Source organism: Eubalaena glacialis, chromosome 13 (assembly GCF_028564815.1).
Source record: "Eubalaena glacialis isolate mEubGla1 chromosome 13, mEubGla1.1.hap2.+ XY, whole genome shotgun sequence".
Lineage (NCBI taxonomy): Eukaryota > Metazoa > Chordata > Mammalia > Artiodactyla > Balaenidae > Eubalaena > Eubalaena glacialis.
In genome coordinates this window covers 80,306,398-80,325,439 of record NC_083728.1, presented here as the reverse complement: position 1 = coordinate 80,325,439, position 19,042 = coordinate 80,306,398, and the positions used below count along the sequence as shown (strand labels likewise).

General features: G+C 41.8%; 2 protein-coding genes across 5 annotated transcripts in view; one reads left to right on the top strand and one right to left on the bottom strand.

Moving 5' to 3' along the window:
* Nucleotides 1-11,214, bottom strand: part of LOC133103452 (S-adenosyl-L-methionine-dependent tRNA 4-demethylwyosine synthase TYW1) — a 216,153-nt gene extending 204,939 nt beyond the window's left edge. For 3 of the 4 annotated variants that reach the window (XM_061208851.1, XM_061208852.1, XM_061208850.1), the window contains exons 1-5: nucleotides 11,054-11,214; nucleotides 10,133-10,260; nucleotides 9,042-9,179; nucleotides 3,212-3,313; nucleotides 1,475-1,669 (exon numbers count right to left, since the gene is read on the bottom strand). In XM_061208851.1, coding sequence (XP_061064834.1) covers nucleotides 1,475-1,669; nucleotides 3,212-3,313; nucleotides 9,042-9,179; nucleotides 10,133-10,260; nucleotides 11,054-11,057 — 567 coding nt within the window. In that variant the 5' untranslated portion in view covers nucleotides 11,058-11,214. Of the gene's footprint in view, nucleotides 1-1,474; nucleotides 1,670-3,211; nucleotides 3,314-5,859; nucleotides 5,904-9,041; nucleotides 9,180-10,132; nucleotides 10,261-11,053 lie in introns of those variants that run through there. The other variant, XM_061208853.1, reaches the window with a different exon arrangement.
* Nucleotides 11,215-11,992: 778 nt separating this feature from the next.
* SBDS (SBDS ribosome maturation factor) lies at nucleotides 11,993-17,156 on the top strand. The gene is made up of 5 exons (XM_061208152.1): nucleotides 11,993-12,295; nucleotides 12,941-13,070; nucleotides 13,573-13,773; nucleotides 15,690-15,854; nucleotides 16,696-17,156. Exons 1-5 carry the CDS (start codon nucleotides 12,168-12,170, stop codon nucleotides 16,822-16,824), a joined length of 753 nt encoding a protein of 250 aa, XP_061064135.1. The 5' UTR covers nucleotides 11,993-12,167; the 3' UTR covers nucleotides 16,825-17,156.
* Nucleotides 17,157-19,042: the final 1,886 nt, after the last annotated feature.

Sequence of the window (19,042 nt, the reverse complement as noted above, 5' to 3'; positions counted from 1 at the left end):
TAAAAAAAAAAAAAAAAAAGGGCTTCAGGCCCTCCAGCCGTTGATACGTTCGGGTAAGATTCTGCAGAAGATTTTTTTTTTTTTTTTTTTTTTAAATATAGGGACAGACAAATTCTTTTGTTAAACTAAGGGTTAGTACCTGATGAAGGATTTGAAAACTAGTCTTCTAAATCATGGTCAGAATGAAATCACTCAGTAGCAAAATCAGTTTCTTCTAAAATAAAGCCTCTGGGGCCAAAGACCATTAAACAACAAAGTACAAACGGAGCCCATTTGGCAAGACTCATGATTTCATAAGCCAGAAATGCATTTTATTACAGCATGAAGCACTTAAGCTGAGGCACAGGAGTTATCAAGAAGTACAATTAAGAGTTCAAAAACTTAACAGGCTTCCTAAGTGGCAAGACAATAAACAAAATATTTACATATCTGAATTTTACCTTGTGTCTACTTCCTTTGAAAATATGGGGGGGGGGGGCGGGCATGGAGAATACACATCTTGATAGAACAGCTGGATGAAAACAACTTTTACAGAAAGATCTCCACCTTCATCTTTCCTCACGTTCTACCAAAGATAGGCGAGCCGAGCTGTGCTCACATCTGGGGAGAGGGACACGTACAAAAATTCTGATCGCTTTTCAGAACCACTAAGAAACTGAGAGGCTCCACATTTTTCTTTTTTAAAGTATAGAGAATGCAAAGCAAAAGGAGTCAAGTTAATTTCACTCAGAAAAAAGGATCCAGGAGAACAAAAGAAAACAATTAATATTTTATTACATAAAGGGCAGTGAACGTTTTTCTTCTATTTCATTACTTTAAACAGTAATGATTAGGGACTTCCCTGGTGGTACAGTGGTTAAGGCTCCGTGCTCCCAATACAGGGGGCCCGGGTTCGATCCCTGGTCCGGGAATGAGATCCCACATGCATGCCGCAACTAAGGAGCCCACCTGCCACAACTAAGGAGCCCGCGAGCCATAACTAAGGAGCCCACCTGCCGCAACTAAGACCCGGCACAAACAACTAATAAATAAATAAAATTTAAAAAAAAAAAAGAAAAGAAAAGTAACGATTAAAAGACAACAAGTTAACTGTGTGAAGAGTTAGTTTGGGCAGTAAAGGTCATTCCACAACAGAACAGGCAGTTTAGAAAGTCCAAAGAATCAGGGACCTTCCATCTACAAGGTCCTGCCTGGGGACAGGAGGCTAGACTCTGGCCATGAATACAAGCCGCTAAGATGCTCGACAATAGGAACCATTTTCATTCATTTTATTCAATAAAAATTTACTGAGAGCCTCCTATACGGTAGCAATTCCCAGCGATAAAAAGAATAACACAAAAAGTTTATTACTAAGTACCAAAGAGTGTGGATTGTCTCACATACACCCACATATATGTACCTGTGTAGGTGATTTTTTTTTTTCACTTAAGAGAATGTATCCCTACAATTCAACACATACCTACCTTGTACCTACCTTGTTGAAGTGGCTCACATACGCAGAATTTCCCAGGCCAAACACCGCATATCTCACACCCTTCAGGTACGTTTTGCCAAATCGAAAGTCATTGGCTGCTTCCTCTAGCCACCTGCAGAACCACTCTGTGCTCTCAGTCGGCCGACCGTCAGTGTAGGTAGCAACCAGGAAGGCACAGACGTTTTTACTGGTAACCTAACCAAGGAAGTCATTATTTCAGAAGAGTAGCCAAGATATAAAGTTATCTCAATGAAGAAAATCCTTTTTGAAACGCTGACATTCATATCACACTAACCTCTAAAGACAAAGAGTGCTTTTAGAAATGTTACTTATTTTCAAAAGAGAAAGGAAACAGGGCCAGGACCTTGCACAGGGGAGAAAACCCAGCCCCCTGCTCCTGCCAACACACCTCCTGGTGCCCTTCACCATATACTCCGTCCCATTTCCCAGACTATAAATTCCTATCAGCTCCTGCTTGCCATATTGGAAACAAAAGCCACATCAGTCAGGAAGAAATACAGAAAGATCTCTAAAAAATTCCCTGAAAAATCAAAGCAATAAAACGTTAAATGTAAAGTGACTTAACACTTGGCACCATCATCTCCACGGGAAACAAAACACATCTTCATCCTGTGAGCCACAGTATTTCATCTGCTCAAGTGTATCTTCACAGTTCCAAGTCAGGAGGTAAGTTGTAAGTAATCCCTTACGAATAATTAAGTATCCAAGCTTGCTAATAATTTTAAACAAATAATTTAGAGCGGATCCAAGCTCACTCATTTGTACTCCAACGTTTCTTGGGAGAGAAAGAAATGCACATTAACAGCTAGAGGTTTATCCACTAAGAAGGGACTGGCAAATTACAGCCCGCAGGCCCAGTCCCACTCACTGCCTGTTTTTGTAAATAAAATTTTATTGGAACACAGCCACACTCATTCATTTACATACTGTCTCTGGCTATTTCGTGCCTCAAAGGCAGAACTCAGTAGCTGCGTGGCCCACAAAGCTGAAGATATTTACCATCTGGCCCTTTATAGAAAAGGTTTGTCGATGCCTGTTCCAACTGCTTCTCCAACTTTAGCTGCTTCAGAATCACCTGGGGCACTTGTTAAAACACAGCCCCACATCCAGACTTTGATTCCGCGGGGCTGGGCTAGGACCTGAGAATCTGCATTTCTAACGAGTTCCCAGAAATGCTGATACTGTCGGTTCAAGGACCACGCTTGGAGAACCGCTGCTGTCAGGCCAACTTCCCTACCTGGGCATGGCTAGAGGAGGAGGCGGGGCATTCCTCAGGTGAAGAAATGAAGCTCTCACAGATATGACGTTACGCCTGGAGGTCACACAGCCAGTTAAAGAGATTTCTCTGACTCCAAAACCCATACTGCTTCTGCCACCCAAGTGGCTCCTGACCTTTCAGCAGGCTTACACGTGGTTTACATGCCCGGCACACGGCCACCAGTGACAACCCTCTTTGATTACAGCAGTCAAAGCAGGAGGGAACTTCCAACCACACAAGCTTTCAGTCTAACACGCCAGAGGGATCGGCCCCACATCACGCCCGAGTCAGCACGCCACCACACACTCAGCATCTCTGACTGACACTGAACGCTCAACCGACTGGAATCCTTTAGCGTGAAAATTAAATTTGTTCTGAAAAGTCTGTTTATCCCAGAACACAGAAGGTCAATTAAATTTGAAAGTTGTGATTGAAGGAAAAATAAGACAATTACCAACCTCTTCTACTAGATGGTCATCTGGGTCATATTCCTTCAGATTAATAACTGCCACAGGCAGATCAAGGGAGCTAACTGCTTCGGCAAGAACTGTCGCAAATCCCTGATAGGAGGGAAAAAAATCAAATAAAGTCTTCAATAAGCTAAATAAATGAAAAATACAGTCTTCATTTATTCCTGTTGGCAAGGTAATGAGGCATTTAGCATGAAAAGCTTTTCCGGTGACTGACATGTATCACCATCAACACAAATTCTATTCTTATTTCTACCATTTTCTCAAGCATCTTTACAGAGACCAATCACTCAGCTGTGTTGTTCTCACTCTACAAGTACATAGGTGGGATTATATGTACTTGTAGACATTTCGGCTGCTTTGCCCCACTAGAATAAACATATAGACGGAGAAGAAATACCAAAGAGGGAAGAGAGCGGGAAATATGAGAACTGTGAGCACATTTCTGGAAGACAGAAAGCAGAAAGCAGCAGGCTGACAGACCGAAGAAAGCCTCGGGGGAGACAGAAAACCAGAGGGGCTCTGGGATCAGTCAGTCACGGGGGCAAAAATGGGAGGGAGCAGTGGGCCAGAGAAGACCCTGGGGCATACAGAGAATCTGTATCATATGGGACCAGTGCACACAGAGCCTCGGCGACACTCACCTTTTACCCCCAGGCAGACTCTTGCTAGTCTCTTCTCCAAACAAAATGAACCAAATGGTTGGGGAAAGCTACAACTTCTAGCCAGATGTTGGCACCCCAGGAAATTCTCTTCCTCTTTCTGGCTTGGTAGCCTAACACTTGGCTCGTCACCTGCCAGGACTAAAGCTAAGCCTGCCCTCGCCATTTACTGGGCATCCACCAGGCCAGTCTCAGCTCTGGGCGATATTACCCAACAGGGAACAAGGCACACATGTTCCCTGCCCTTAAGGAGCATCAAGGAACATCTTCAAGGAGATGTTCTAATGGACAGAGAGAGAATAAACACACAAATGAGAAAATACACAGTATATCAGATGGTGATCAGTGCTGTGGAGGAAAAGAGGATAAGGGGTAAGAATGCGGTATTGGAGGCATGGGGAGAGTTGTTATTTTACATAAGGAGGGTCAGGACAGGTGTATATAATAAAAAATAAATATTTGGTCTTTGTCTCCAGGGAGCTCGTAGAGCTCCTAAAATCCTTGGAACTTGCTGTCTTTGGTGTGTTAATGAGATGACTCATGGGGTTGCGGTGGGGGACTAGGTAGCTTCAGGATGGGGGCTGGTCAGCAGAAAACCAACCCTGGGATTAAAGGCTTAGAACTTTCAACATCTTCTCTCCCTGTGGGGAGGGGAGGGGAAGGGTGGCAGGAGATGAAGTTCAATCCGATATGGTCGATGATTTAATCAGTCATGCTTACGTAATGAAATCTCCATAAAAAACCCTAAATGACAGGGGTTGGGGGACACATTGATATGCCGAGGAGGTGGCACGTCAAAATAGGACACACAAGCTCTGTGCCGCCCCTCCCCCCAAGACCTGCCCCATCATCTCTCCCATTTGTCTCTTTCTGAGTTGTATCCATTATAATAAACCAGTAGACTAAGCAAAGCAATTCCCTGCATTCTGTGAGTCATTCTAGGGAATTAGCAAACCTACGAAAGAGACTGTGGGAACCCCTGAATGTATAGCTGGCCAGTCAGGAGTACACATGGCCCCTGGGACTTGTGACTGGTGTCTGAGGTGGGGACAATCTGACAATAACTCGGGTAGACAGTACCAGAATCGGAAAATAGGTGTGGGAAAACAACTATTTGGTGTCAGACAACACTGCCACAGGCCTCAAAAATAAAGACTTGAGCAAAACCTGAAGAAAATGAGAGAGCAAGCCAGAGGCTATCCGCAGCAGAGGGACGTGTAAGTAAAAAGGCCCAAATGCGCGAGCACACTCGGCAAGGAGGTTAATAAGACTGGAGGTGGGGGACCAAGGACATGAGGTAAAGGAGATGGTGGAGACCCAGAAGTGAGGGCCTCTTGGCCACCATGGGGGCTTTGGCATTTGCTTTAAGTGAATGAGGGAGTCACTGCACGGTATTAAGCCAAGATGATTAACACCATTTCGCCTAAGTTCTCACGGTCCCTGTGGTTGCTGGGACGGGCTGAACGAAGGAGGCTGAGGATGAGATGACCGCAGTAACCCAGACAAAATATGAGGGAGGCTGGCTTAGGCCGGGGCAGCAGCAGTGAAGGCTGTAAGAAGTGACTGGAATCTGGATCTATTCTGAAAGTAAAACACACAACATATGCTGACAGACTGGATGTGGGTAGTAAGAAAAAGAGAGAAGTCAAAGGTTTTTTTGAACTGGAAGGATGAAGTTGCCATTTATCGGACTGGGAAAAATTAGAGGTGGAACAGGTTTGGGCAGAAAATTGGGAGTTTAGTTGTGAGCACACTAATTCTGAGTCGCCTACTACACATCCATCCACATGAAGATCTAAGATAGGCGGCTGGGGATGAGGGTCTGGGGTTGAGAGGAAAAGTTCAGATTAGAAACATACATTTAGAGGCCACCATCTACTACAGGGATCAGCACACTAGGGCCTGCAGGACAGATCCGGCCCTCTGTCTTTATAAGTAAAGGTTACTGGAATACAGTCATGCTCATTTATTTACACATTGTCCATGGCTGCTTTCACACGACATCAGCGGAGCTGAACAGCTGCAACAAAGACCATACGCCTTGCAAAACCTGAAAACCTAAAAAACATATGTAAAATAAAATATCTAGCCCTTTACAGAAAAACTCTGTCAAATTCTCATAAATAGAACTGAAACCTCTAGATAACAAGATCCCTTAGAGAGTGAAGTGAGTGTAGATAAAGACATAGTCTCATGAACTGTGCCCTGGGACGCTCCTATCTTTGGAGGGCAAGAAGATGAGGAGAAATCCGCAAATGATAGTGAGGCAGACTAGCCTCAGCAGAGGAGGAGGAGAACCTAGAGAAGAGTGTCCCAAAAGTTCAATGGAGAAAGTATGTCAACAAGGAAGGAGTTGTCGTGCAGCTAAGAGGTCAAGTAAGATGAAGACTGAGAATTAATTAGCGACATGAAAGTCACTGGGAGCAGGCTGGGGCACACAAGCCTAACTGGAGTGGGTCAAGAAAGACAGGAGTAGAGAAATTAGAGACAGCAAGCACAGACAACACTTTCAAGGAGTAATACTATTAAAAAAAAAAAAAAAATTGAGGTGGTAGTTAGAGGGAGATGTGAGGTAGATAGGTCACCTGGCATACCCTGACCCACCTTGCACACAGCATACAGTGAGAACTTACAACTAGAGAAAACAAGTCTATTTACACAGTTAACAGAGAAAATCCACTACCCCATCATTCCATCCTAAATATGAACAGAAAACCACGGATCACCAAGACCATGATGAGAACAAGTGACAGGAAAGAGAAATAGCAGCAGCAGAAACATGGAGGAAGCAGATAAATCCGAGAACCGAAAAAGGAACTCACTGAAATATATTCTTAGATTATGAAAAAGATGCAACAGAAATTGAACAGAATGGCATTTTTGCAATTAAAAACATTATAGCCGAACTAAAACATTCAAAAAAAAGGTTTGGAATTGAAATCCAAGAACCCAGAACAGAAATAAAGTTACCAAAAGTTATGAGAGAGGATTTGAGACACAGAAGACCATCCAAAGGGTCCAACATCCAACTAACCGAGTAGAACAGAGAAAACAGAAGGGAAAGAAGTTTACCCAAGAAATATTAGCAGAATTAATGCACACAAATTTTCAAAACAAAACAGCCCAAGTATACAATACAATGGCTGAAAAAGACCCAACCTAGACGCTAACTCACAAAAGCTCCAAACATCTAGGACAAAGGAATGATTCTAAAAGCTTCCAGGGGGCTTCCCTGGTGGCGCAGTGGTTAAGAATCCATCTGCCAATGCAGGGGACACGGGTTCGAGCCCTGGTCCGCGAAGATCCCACATGCCGTGGAACTAAGCCCGCGAGCCACAACTACTGAGCCTGCGCTCTAGAGCCCGCAAGTCACAACTACTGAACCCGTGCGCCACAACTACTGAAGCCCACAGGCCTAGAGCCCGTGCTCTGCAACAAGAGAAGCCACCGCAATGAGAAGCCCACGCACCACAACAAAGAGTAGCCCCCTCTCGCCGCAACTAGAGAAAGCCCGCATGCAGTAACGAAGACCCAACACAGCCAAAGTAAATAAGATAAAAAATAAATAAATTTATTGAAAAAAAAAAGACAAGGATGTGATGCCCTCAAAGTTGTAAGAAAAAAATTTTGCCCGAGTCTTCTATACCAAGCCAAATACAAATCAATCAAATGTGAAAGCCAAATAGAGAAATTCAGATGGCACAGCTTTAAGAAAGGGGGGCCATTTAACTCATATCAACAATGATGTGGGCAACAATATTAAGCCGCTGAGATCTGAGGAACTGACTAATACAAGGAGTCAATAACTTTTATCTAACTTGATTAATCTAGAAACATGGCAGAAGGAGGTTCAAGAAATAACCCTCAGAGGAATTAAAAACAGAAATATCAATAGTTAAAATAGATTCTCTGAAGAGTACTTTTCATTATGAACCCTCTGTACACCTGGATTTGTTACCATCTGCAAGTATTAATTTGATCTTTTAAAAAAACGTAAAAGCGGGCATAAAAGAGAGGCTAGGAATGAGATCTTCTATGAGTAACATAAAAGGACTTTGTTTCCGCAGCTCAGATGCCTTTGTAATGTCTCTTCCAGTTTCCTGCCTCTGCTGCTTAAGGTTGAACTTAATTATAAGTGACCTTCAATTATGACACACACAACAAAATACCGAAAACCTTTTAAAAAGTAGTATTCTACAAAACATCCACGAGAGGGCAGTAGAACCCTCTTTAATACTCTACCAAAATAACGACAAGGAATTCTGTTTTTAATTCATTTTCATGTTAGGCTTAGAATCTTTTCCTAGAAAGCAATAAATAGCTGTGACCTTTATAATAAAGAAGCAGGCAGCATCTAGATACAATTAAAGCATCTTTCAGCTATGTATCTGCAGCCGGTATCTATACAGTATTCAATGTATATCGTTAACACTTTTAACACTATGAGAAATCAAAATACATTTCATTAAACAGATGTGTGAAGTTGTGAACGTCAGGGCCCATACTGGACATACTGCTGCCATTTTTCACTCTCCCCTACTTCTATACACAGTAATGGACTTGGAACTCCAAGTCTCCATTCTGCTGAGCAGAAGCAAGCTTCAGAACAAAGACCCCGCAAGACAGTGACCACCAGACACCCCCAATCAGCTGAAATTGAGATGAAACCCACCCACCACCCCAGAAAGGAAAAATGTATGCTGTAAAAAGGAAGAACAAAGTCCCCGCAAGACAGTGACCACCAGACACCCCCAATCAGCTGAAATTGAGATGAAACCCACCCACCACCCCAGAAAGGAAAAATGTATGCTGTAAAAAGGAAGAACAAAGTCCCCGCAAGACAGTGACCACCAGACACCCCCAATCAGCTGAAATTGAGATGAAACCCACCCACCACCCCAGAAAGGAAAAAGGTATGCTGTAAAAAGGAAGAACAAAGTCCCCGCAAGACAGTGACCACCAGACACCCCCAATCAGCTGAAATTGAGATGAAACCCACCCACCACCCCAGAAAGGAAAAATGTATGCTGTAAAAAGGAAAAACAAAGATGAAAAAAGATTAGAAGACCAATTCAGTTCACTGCCAAAGAACACTTTTCAGAAATTTTCTTAAAAGATCAGGACACCCAATGAAAAGTGTCATTATAAGTTCTTACCTTTGCTGTGCCAGTCTGAGAACCATAGAAAATCTTCACTCCAGACACAAAGACTTCCTTCTTTTGAAGAGAGATATAGCCATTTGTCATCAAATCCCGAGATGCTTTTGGAACGGTTTTCTCCTGTGAGTTTTTGTTCTTGAAATAAACACAAAATCCATCAAGTCTGAATATTTTCCCAACTTCATTAGGGATGAAAATCATCAATCGCTCAGATACTGACCCATTTTATTATTCTCTTAATCTTTCGATTGTACTCCCCAAATATTAACCCCTTGGTATAATTAGGTCCTTTAAAAGCAGGGCCCACATTTCTTAAGACTATAATGATTCCCGTTCCTTCCAGGATAAAACTACACGTACTTTCACCCATAATGTGTTGTAGTGGAATAATAGTAGAAACTTATTTTCTGATTCTTAATTACTGGAAAGAAAAGGGAAGACTACTACCCCTTAAGGGTGCTAAGCAGATTTGGGTTTTTTGCAAAAGTTTAATTTTTCATTACAAAACCTTCCTGTATCTTAACAATGAGACTTCCACAGCCCATCAAAGAAAAGGTAAATAACTTAGTCTATAAAAACTGACAAGAAAAATTTTTTGGCATTGAAAAACTATTTCTAGAGACCGAACATAAAAGTGATCGAAAGTTCCTTTTAGAATTTCTATATTTTTCTGCAAGCCTTAGAAAATCTGCACTCTGCATTCTCTATTAAATTTGATGCCAAATACTCTCCTAGAAAAAGTAACTCCACTTGGGTTTCCCTGGTGGCACAGTGGTAAAGAATCCGCCTGCTAATGCAAGGGACACGGGTTCAAGCCCTGGCCCAGGAAGATCCCACAGGCTACGGAGCAACTAAGCCCGTGTGCCATAACTACTGAGGCTGCATGCCGCAACTACTGAAGCCTGCGTGCCTAGAGCCCGTGCTCCGTAACAAGAGAAGCTACCACAATGAGAAGCCCGCGCACCACAACAAAGAGTAGCCCCCGCTCGCCGTAACTAGAGAAAGCCCACACGCAACGAAGACTCAACACAGCCAAAAATAAATAAATATATATATATTAAAAAAAAAAAAAAAGTAACTCCACTTACCTGCTTTCTGATGACAATCTGGAAACAAATCCAAAGGCTAAAGCCAAAGGCAAAGCCCAAATATATGTAAAACCTGTTTATCCATAATGATATTAAAGATGAGAAGTCCCACATATCCAAAGAAGGATCTAAATTTAAAATGACACATATAAGTAATTTTATTTGAAGTTACATATACAATGATGCCCACTCTTATTTTAAGAAAAAAAGAAAGAAAAACCAACCTTCATATTCAACAACCCCACTAAGAAATCTATAAAAAGCAACTCTAATAAAAACAAAACACTGTGATATGTAATATAATTGTCATAATGATAATGCTAATTCAAAAAATATATAAAATTTTATCTTCATTTGAATATAGCGTTTGGAAAAGAAGGGAACATAAAGTCAAAACACTTTATGTGGAATTATGAGCTAATTTTGCTTTATTACGCTGCTCCATAAGAAAAATAATACTAAACGTATTCCTCTTTTTTTAATTTTATTTTTAGAGACCCACAGCTACTTGCAAAGGGTTCTCAAATAATTGACCTCAAGTCCCACTTCTTTTTAAGGGAGATATGGATGGACCCGGCCTCAAATGCTGAACCTGGGGGTAATTTCAAAAGGCGAAGTCTAAGATTTGAGGTTTACAGGTGCTTCTCCTGGAAAGGACCAAAAGTCCTCAACACACGTGGGTAAGGGGGAGACAGTTTTCTCTGTCTTTTGCTTGAAGTTAGAAGCATAGTTCTAAACTCATCTCCTAGCCTCAAAAAGCAAAAGCCAGGTCACGAGCAGGGATCAGTCCTCCCTTGCCCCCAGCGGCACCGGTCCCGGGCTAGCAAGGGCAACATACTCTGGAGGAAGGGGCCCGAGGGTCTCAAAAAAACGGTTTCCTCCCTTCCCACCCCACGAACCTTACCCGCCTGGGGACCTTACCCATTCTCCTCAGAGCCCGAGCTCTGCGGCCCAACAAGACACCAGGACTGCGGACCTAAGAAACTTATTGTCCGGCGTGGATACTGGGAGACTACCACAAATACCTCGCAGCATTAGCTGGGTGCTCACAGTCGGAGGACCGAGGGGCAGCCATGCCACTCGCAGACCTGTCCGGATTGGCTCAGAGGAGGAAGGGGGCGGGCCCAGAGAAAAGCACCGCCCAGAGCTCCCGGCGAGGAAGCGGTAGCGCTCCCCGCGGCTCAGGAATTCGCGCTTGAGAGTTAGGGGCGAATCCGGAGAGAAGCAGGGAAACAAGGTGGGGGTGGGGGAGGGAAAGGCGGCGTTAATAGACTAAGGGCATCGTCAACCGAATGCAATCTGTGAGCCTGTTTGAATCTCATTTGAAACACACCGACTGTAAAAAGGCATTATTTAGGGGAAATTTGATTATGGACTAGCTATGAGACGCTATTAAGGAATTATGGTTAATCTCGTTGGGTGTATTTGTTAGTTTAGACAAGTATTTAAAGCTAAAACCTTACGATGATTTGCTTTAAAATACTCCAACAAAAAAAAAATGAGGGAGAATGAAACAAGAACGGCAAAATGTTGAAAATTGTTGAAGCGGGGTGATCGGTACATGGCAGTTCGTTACACTTTTTTCTCTACGTTTTTCGTTAAAATTTTTCTATAACGAAAGGGTAATGTGGGCGTGGCCCGGAACTCCGCGGAACTGTGAGGCGCCCGGCACTGAGTTTCCACCCGGTCACCAAACATTAGCTCGACCAACCAATCAGAGCTCTTTCGTTCATTCTGGAAAGAAAATTACGTCAAGGAAGAGCACCTCTCTTTCCGGGCGCGGAACAGTGTCGTAAAAGCCACAATGCGCAGGCGTTCTAGCTCCCTCCTCCGCGCCCGGTTGTCGCAACACCTGACGCCTGCGCAGTAAGTTGCGTGGGTGTATTGTGGCTGCAGAGTTAGTCACGGTTGCGCAGTCTGCGGGCGTTACTGTGCCGCGCGCCGCCGGGTGGTTATATCTAGGCTGAGTTGGTCCTCAGGCAGGCAGCGTGGGTCTGCCTTGGTTCTTCGGACCCAAGGTCTGTGAGCGGCCACGATGTCGATCTTCACCCCCACCAACCAGATCCGCCTGACCAATGTGGCCGTAGTACGAATGAAGCGAGCCGGGAAGCGCTTCGAAATCGCCTGCTACAAAAACAAAGTCGTAGGCTGGCGGAGCGGCGTGTGAGTGACACTCTCCCTCTGGGCCCTGGCCGGAGCTGGTAGCCTCGAAGGCGGCCTCCCTCTGGTCGTCTAACGAATAGGCCCAGCTGGGGTCTCGTCAGGGAAGGAAAGGGGAAACTTACTCCTGCTGCCCGGGCTTAGGGTCTAAACCAGACGTTCCCTTTTTTTTTGTTTGGTCGGTTTGGTTTGGGGCTTGGTTTGACTTTGCTTCGCGGGTGTCATAAAAAGCCACAGCCAAGAAACCCTCATAATTGTGGTCCTTTTGTCAGAATAATGATCAAGGCAAAGGGCCTGGTCTTCCAGGTGCTTCTATAGTTCCTGCGTTTGTCGCAGATCTCAGCCCAGTAGTTTCAGCGAAGTGCGTAACGTCTTCACTGCTGCCATCTAGGGGCTGGAATTCCTTGGCAGCAGCCGGACCCCACCCTTCAGTGATTGCACACATATTCCCGCGACGTTTTTCACCTCTGAGTAACTGCGAATACAAATGGAGTTTTGGATTACGAAATGGTCCCCTGGAACCGAGGGTCATTTAGGAGTATTTGTTGTTTCTTACTATTCATATCGTCTCCGTCTGGTATTTAAATGTGAATGAACTTCGAAGTTTCAAGCATACTCACTTAGGACTTTCTCTCCTGTCCTCCCAAGGGAAAAAGACCTTGATGAAGTTCTGCAGACCCACTCAGTGTTTGTAAATGTCTCTAAAGGTCAGGTTGCAAAGAAGGAAGATCTCATCAGTGCGTTTGGAACAGATGACCAGACTGAAATCTGTAAGCAGGTGGGTTCTAACAGTTGCAGCATAATTAATCCTAATATCCATTAGTATTAGATATTAGATTACAGGTATGTTAAACTTTAAAGTAGTATTTTTTTGGAGTGAACAGTTACTATGCAATAATTCGATCTGTGCAACATCACTTTTAATAATTCAGGACATGGATATTTTTTGCCAAAGCCTCCAGAAATCAGATTTCCTACTAAACTGCCTTATTTTGTCCATTTATATATTTTTAGTGTAATATATCTGAAAATAGAATTCCTTTTCAAGTATTTCATCACTTACACCCTCTGCTAAGATTACCTTTACCCCATCCCCCATCTAAATAAGTAAGATTTTGGAACAAGATAATCCCTTTAGGCAAAGCTCAAGTTATTACCAAACATCAGTAGCTAAAGAGGATGAAATTTAATTTTCTCCCCAGTTATTAATTCCTGTGGTTAGTTAACAAATAGTGTGGAATAAAGACATTACTTTTCTTAAACTTGTTGGGTTTTTTAAGATTTTGACTAAAGGAGAGGTTCAAGTGTCAGATAAAGAACGGCACACACAGCTGGAGCAGATGTTTAGGGACATTGCAACTATTGTGGCCGACAAATGTGTGAACCCTGAAACAAAGAGACCGTACACCGTTATCCTTATTGAGAGAGCCATGAAGGACATCCACTATTCGGTCAAACCCAACAAGAGTACAAAACAGCAGGTGAGTTGTTTTTTAATGTCAAAAAGTGTCCATGAAAATCAGTGTTCTCTGAGGAAAACATTAAAATAGTTGGTCTGTAATAACAAAATGGCACTACTTGGAAGCAAGTGGGAAGAGGTTTGGGGTAGAGGGGAGGGGAACGATGGAGGTTGTAGAGAGGAGTGATGGACTTTGTTTTAACTAAACACAAATATACTAGGACTCTCACCTTCCTATCCAAGTCAGACCTTTAAAGATAAAACTTGGATTCTTCCAACAAGGACCTACTGTATAGCACAGGGAACTTGGCTCAATATTCTGTAATAACCTAAATGGGAAAAGAATTTGAAAAAGAATGGATACTTGTATGGGTATAACAATCCCTTTGCTGTACAGCTGTAACTAACACATCATTGTTAATCAACTATACTCCAATATAAAATAAAAAATGTTTTTACAAAGATAAAACTTGGATTTTTAAAGCATCATTTTAACCCCAGTTGTTAGATTTTTTTTTTTAATTATTTTTATTTATTTATTTATTTATGGCTGTGTTGGGTCTTCGTTTCTGTGCGAGGGCTTTCTCTAGTTGCGGCAAGCGGGGGCCACTCTTCATCGCGGTGCGCGGGCCTCTCACTATCGCGGCCTCTCTTGTTGCGGAGCACAGGCTCCAGACGCGCAGGCTCAGTAATTGTGGCTCACGGGCCTAGCTGCTCCGCGGCATGTGGGATCTTCCCAGACCAGGGCTCGAACCCGTGTCCCCTGCATTGGCAGGCAGATTCTCAACCACTGCGCCACCAGGGAAGCCCCTAGATTTTTTTTTTAATGTTTGTATAATACACTATAAAAGTCACCCATTTAAAGCCTACAATTCAGTCGTATACTCACAAAGTTTTTGTACCCTTCCCTGCTACCTAATTTGAGAACATTTCATCACCCCAAAATGAAACCCTGTACCTGTTGGCAGTTACTTCTCATTCCCCTGTCTCATAAGGAAGGACTAAGGCAACTGCAAATTTTATTTCTGTTTTTATTGACTTGTCTATTCTGCACATTTCATATAAATGGAGTCATACAGTATGTGGCCTTTTCAAGGTTAATCCATGTTGTAGCATCTATCAGTACTTTTTTCCTTCTTAGGACTGAATAATAGTTCATTGTATGGAAATACCACCTTTTGTTCATTCATCAGTTGGTGGACATTTGGGTTGTTCCCACTTTTTAGCTACCATGAATAATGCTGCTATGAAATTGATTACAAATTTTTGTGTGGACGTATGTTTCCATTTCTCTATATCCAGAAACAGAATTGCTAGCTTATATGGTGACTGTATTAACCTTTTGAGGAATTGCTCAGCCAGTTTCCAAAACAGCTGAGCCATTTTACATTTCCACAATCAGTATACAAGGGTTCCAGTTTCTCCACATCCTCAGTGATGTTTGTTATTGTCCAACTTTTTGATTATAGCCATCCTGGGGGTATTATTCTGGTTTTGATTTGCATTTCCCTAATGACTGATAATTTGCGCATATTTTCATGGGCATATTGACCCTTTGTCTGTCTTCTTTGGAGAAATCACTCTTCAGATCCTTTGACCATTTTTTAGTTGATTAGTTGTCTCTTCATTATTGAGTTGTAAGAGTTCTTTATATATTTTGGATACTAATACCATATCAAATGCACGATTTGCCAGTATTTTGTCATATTCTATGGGTTGTCTTTTCACTTTCTTGATAGTTTTTTGAAGAACAAAAGGGTTTAATCTTGAAGCCCAATTTATCTATTTTTTTCCTGTGGTTGCTAATGTTCTTCATGTCATCTAAGAAACCATTGCCCAGTCCAGCTAGATGGAAACTGCTTTGTTTTGAATACCTTCTGCAGTAATGCAGCAGAAGCAGCAAAGAAATTGCAAACGTTTTTAATTTTGTCTTGATAGGCTTTGGAAGTGATAAAGCAGTTAAAGGAGAACATGAAGATAGAACGTGCTCACATGAGACTTCGGTTCATTGTTCCAGTGAATGAAGGGAAGAAGCTGAAAGAAAAACTCAAGCCACTCATCAAGGTTATAGAAAGTGAAGACTATGGTCAACAGTTAGATATTGTAAGATTAACATACTCTTGTTTCTTTGCTTCCACGTTACCAAAATAGTTTCTTCTCTAGTCATAAATCTGTCACAAACATTTAGAAGGTGTGAACAGTAAGACATTTCCAGAAACATCTTAACTAGAATTAGGTAAGACAGTCAAGGTCTCCGGAGAACCAAATTGTCATTAAGAACACTTACAATTTTTGTTTGCTTTTTTAGTTAAATTATTCATGATAAAATGATTTTGGTCAATGCTCATTTTCGATGAGAGAATATATTTTACAATGAGTCTTCTATTAATGACCTTGCTCACCCCACAGCTTCAGACATCGTGTAAATTCAGCTGTCTGCAAACCCACGTCTTAGAGCTTTACAGCATCTTGACAAATAAATGAGCTCTGGAGGATTGTTGCGCTTTCCGCTGTAGATGTAAAACAACACATCTGACACTCTCTGAAGTTCTAAAATCTTTGCAAAACTTTGCACATGGTTTCTAAATAGGCCTTACGCCTCTTTTTTTTTTTTATTCCTTCAAATGTGGATACAAAGAGATGATCTCATTGAACTGTAAATTTTAACGCTAAATTTTAGTATGAAAAGGACCATAGCCTTACAGCTGAGGAATCTGGAGAAGTCCTCAATAGGGAGAATAATGCCTTGTCACAGAGGCCTGCGTGCATACTTACGGGCAGACGCTGGACCAGAACCCAGCCCGCCGTCCTGTGCGCTGTCTTATCTGTGGTTGTAGAGAGACCTGGAAAGTGTGGTGTGTTTGTCTCATAGGAAGTGAAAGCTGTGTCCATCCTATGGTACTGCTCTGCCTCACGTGGTCAACAGCTGTGTTCAATGTTTCAGGTGTGTCTCATCGACCCCGGCTGCTTCCGAGAAATCGATGAGCTCGTGAAAAAGGAGACAAAAGGCAAAGGCTCTTTGGAAGTACTCAATTTGAAAGACGTGGAAGAAGGAGATGAGAAATTGGAGTGACAGTCATCAGTCTCTTCAGCTGTCAAACACTAAAGCGTTTTCATTTCCCACAGTCCTGTTTTCTTTCTGTGATCTGCAAAATAGTTGCTCAGATGTGTTGACATTTTCCATCTTTGTGGCAAACATGTACACAAAAAGACTTTCCTAAGTAAGTATTATAACGTGGGATTAATTTAGTTTTAATTATCAAATGGGGTTTTAGGCAAAAGTGAAATACAGAGTCCGGAGTAGCATTTTGTTACTGCCTCATGCCTTTGAGCTTTCCAGGGTGAAAGTTATTTGAGACAACTCTTGTGGATAAAAAATAAATTTTGTACATTATAAGAAAATAACCTTGGGAGGATATATCTGTATGACAGAAAGGGAGGATTTGCCAAAAAAGAAAACGTATAATGTCTTATTTCTACTTAACGAAATGTATGTATAGGGGTAACTGTCTCGTGACCTAATACAAAGCTTGGATGATGAAAAATAGATAGATTTTCTTGATTTTCTGATTTTCTGAAAAATAGATGATGACTGTGCAGGACTTCAGTAATATTCATCAAACATGCTGCCATAGCCTAGATTATTCTTGGTAAAAAATACAGCCATTTATTGCTAATTCTTAAAGTTTATAATATATATTACTAGAGTTGAAAATATATGTGATCAATAAAACCACTGTTTATTTTTGTTAAACTATGGCTTGTATTTCTAGACAGCTTCCTAACTTTTTCTTTTCTCTGCCTCTTGTCTGGTAAGATGGGAGAGTTCTTAGCAGGATTAAACAAGTCAGGAGGAGGAGTGCTCAGAACAGGGCCTGTTCTGTTAAATACCTGGTAAATCTTAGGGATATTATTTGGGATGTAATTGAACTTGAGTGTTTTAGTATTTGAACACTTAAATAGACAATGTGCAAGTTTTTTTAAATCTACTTACCCTCAAAAGAGATAGTCTAGAATACAAAGTAGGGTTTCACTCAAAATAAACATACAGATGTATTTTATGCATAGAAGTTTTTAAGTGAAAAAGAGTTCTTGACTTGAACAGTTCCTGATTGGTTGATTGAAGTCAAACATTTTTCTCGTAGTGTTGGAAGAAATATTCTTAAGACACACTTTCTTTAATGCTGAAATTGAACTACTGTTCTGATACAGTCTTCAAGATGACCCCCTCACTGATTCCGTTTTACTTACATAGTTTGTTGTTTTACAAAAATGATCTAAACTTGAAGTCCCAGGAAATTATTTTAACCAATGAAGTTTACACTTTATTTCTAGCTTAAACAGTTAAAGCAACGTTTCAGGTCGAAAGTCATAATTACTAAAAATGTTCAAGAGCTGCATCTTGAATAGAAAAAAGATAAATGTTACCATAACATTGCCTTAAGTTTTTCCAATTCTCATACTCATTTCTTCTAAAAAGCTGGAACTTCAAGAACTGTCAAATGTAGATCAGTCATGTTTCTGAACCTATAAAAAATAAAAAAATTTCTACCTTATATTAATCTCATTATTCGAAGTAGTTAAAAAGTTTGGTTCATAATTATCTTCCCAGTAGCACTGCTATAATGGATTACCTTAAGGATTATCGGTTTATTTTGCTTTTTCAATGCAAGCTTTATCGTGTACATTTGGTCAGAATGACGTTTCAGAATTAAACCTCTTCTATTAGCAGAGCTCTTTTCTTTGAAGTTTCCCTTGTACCCATACACAACTATTTGTTCCAGCTTATGTAACCTCATACCACTTTGAAATTCCCTCGTTGGCCTTGATTTTTGCCCTACCTTGTGTTATAGAGAGCTGCTTAAACACCTGCCTGGCACGCTAGATTGTGCGCAGCTCAAGGGCAGGAGAGTAGCCAGCTGTGTGTATCCTTCCATGGTTTGGACCTAGTAGTTGTGGGATAAATGTCTGTGGAGTTACAAGCATACTCTCTCGGTGGGGGTCCATGCCATCAGAAGTGAGGACAGGTAATGACTTTTTCAAATCCATCTTTAAAGCTTGATTGAGTTTTTGTCAGCTAAGCCAGAGCCTCCCACCGTTCATACCCATGCATGCTGCTGTGCCGCTGGTGGTTTGTGTCTGCACAGATCCCCTCAGTCCTAAGGGCTTTTATCTCTGCCTGCAAGCAGCCTCTCACATTTACCCCAGGGTAAATACGCACATATTCTGTGGGGCTGTGATAGGGGAAATTGGGTAGCAGCACTCATTATTATAAACAATAGCCACACACA

Excerpts from the sequence above, each read along its gene's own strand:
- SBDS (XM_061208152.1), top strand. The coding sequence starts at position 12,168 with ATGTCGATCTTCACCCCCACCAACCAGATCCGCCTGACCAATGTGGCC. Across the intron at positions 12,296-12,940 it reads GTAGGCTGGCGGAGCGGCGT|GGAAAAAGACCTTGATGAAG; the intron begins GTGAGTGACACT and ends TGTCCTCCCAAG. Across the intron at positions 13,071-13,572 it reads AGACTGAAATCTGTAAGCAG|ATTTTGACTAAAGGAGAGGT; the intron begins GTGGGTTCTAAC and ends GGGTTTTTTAAG.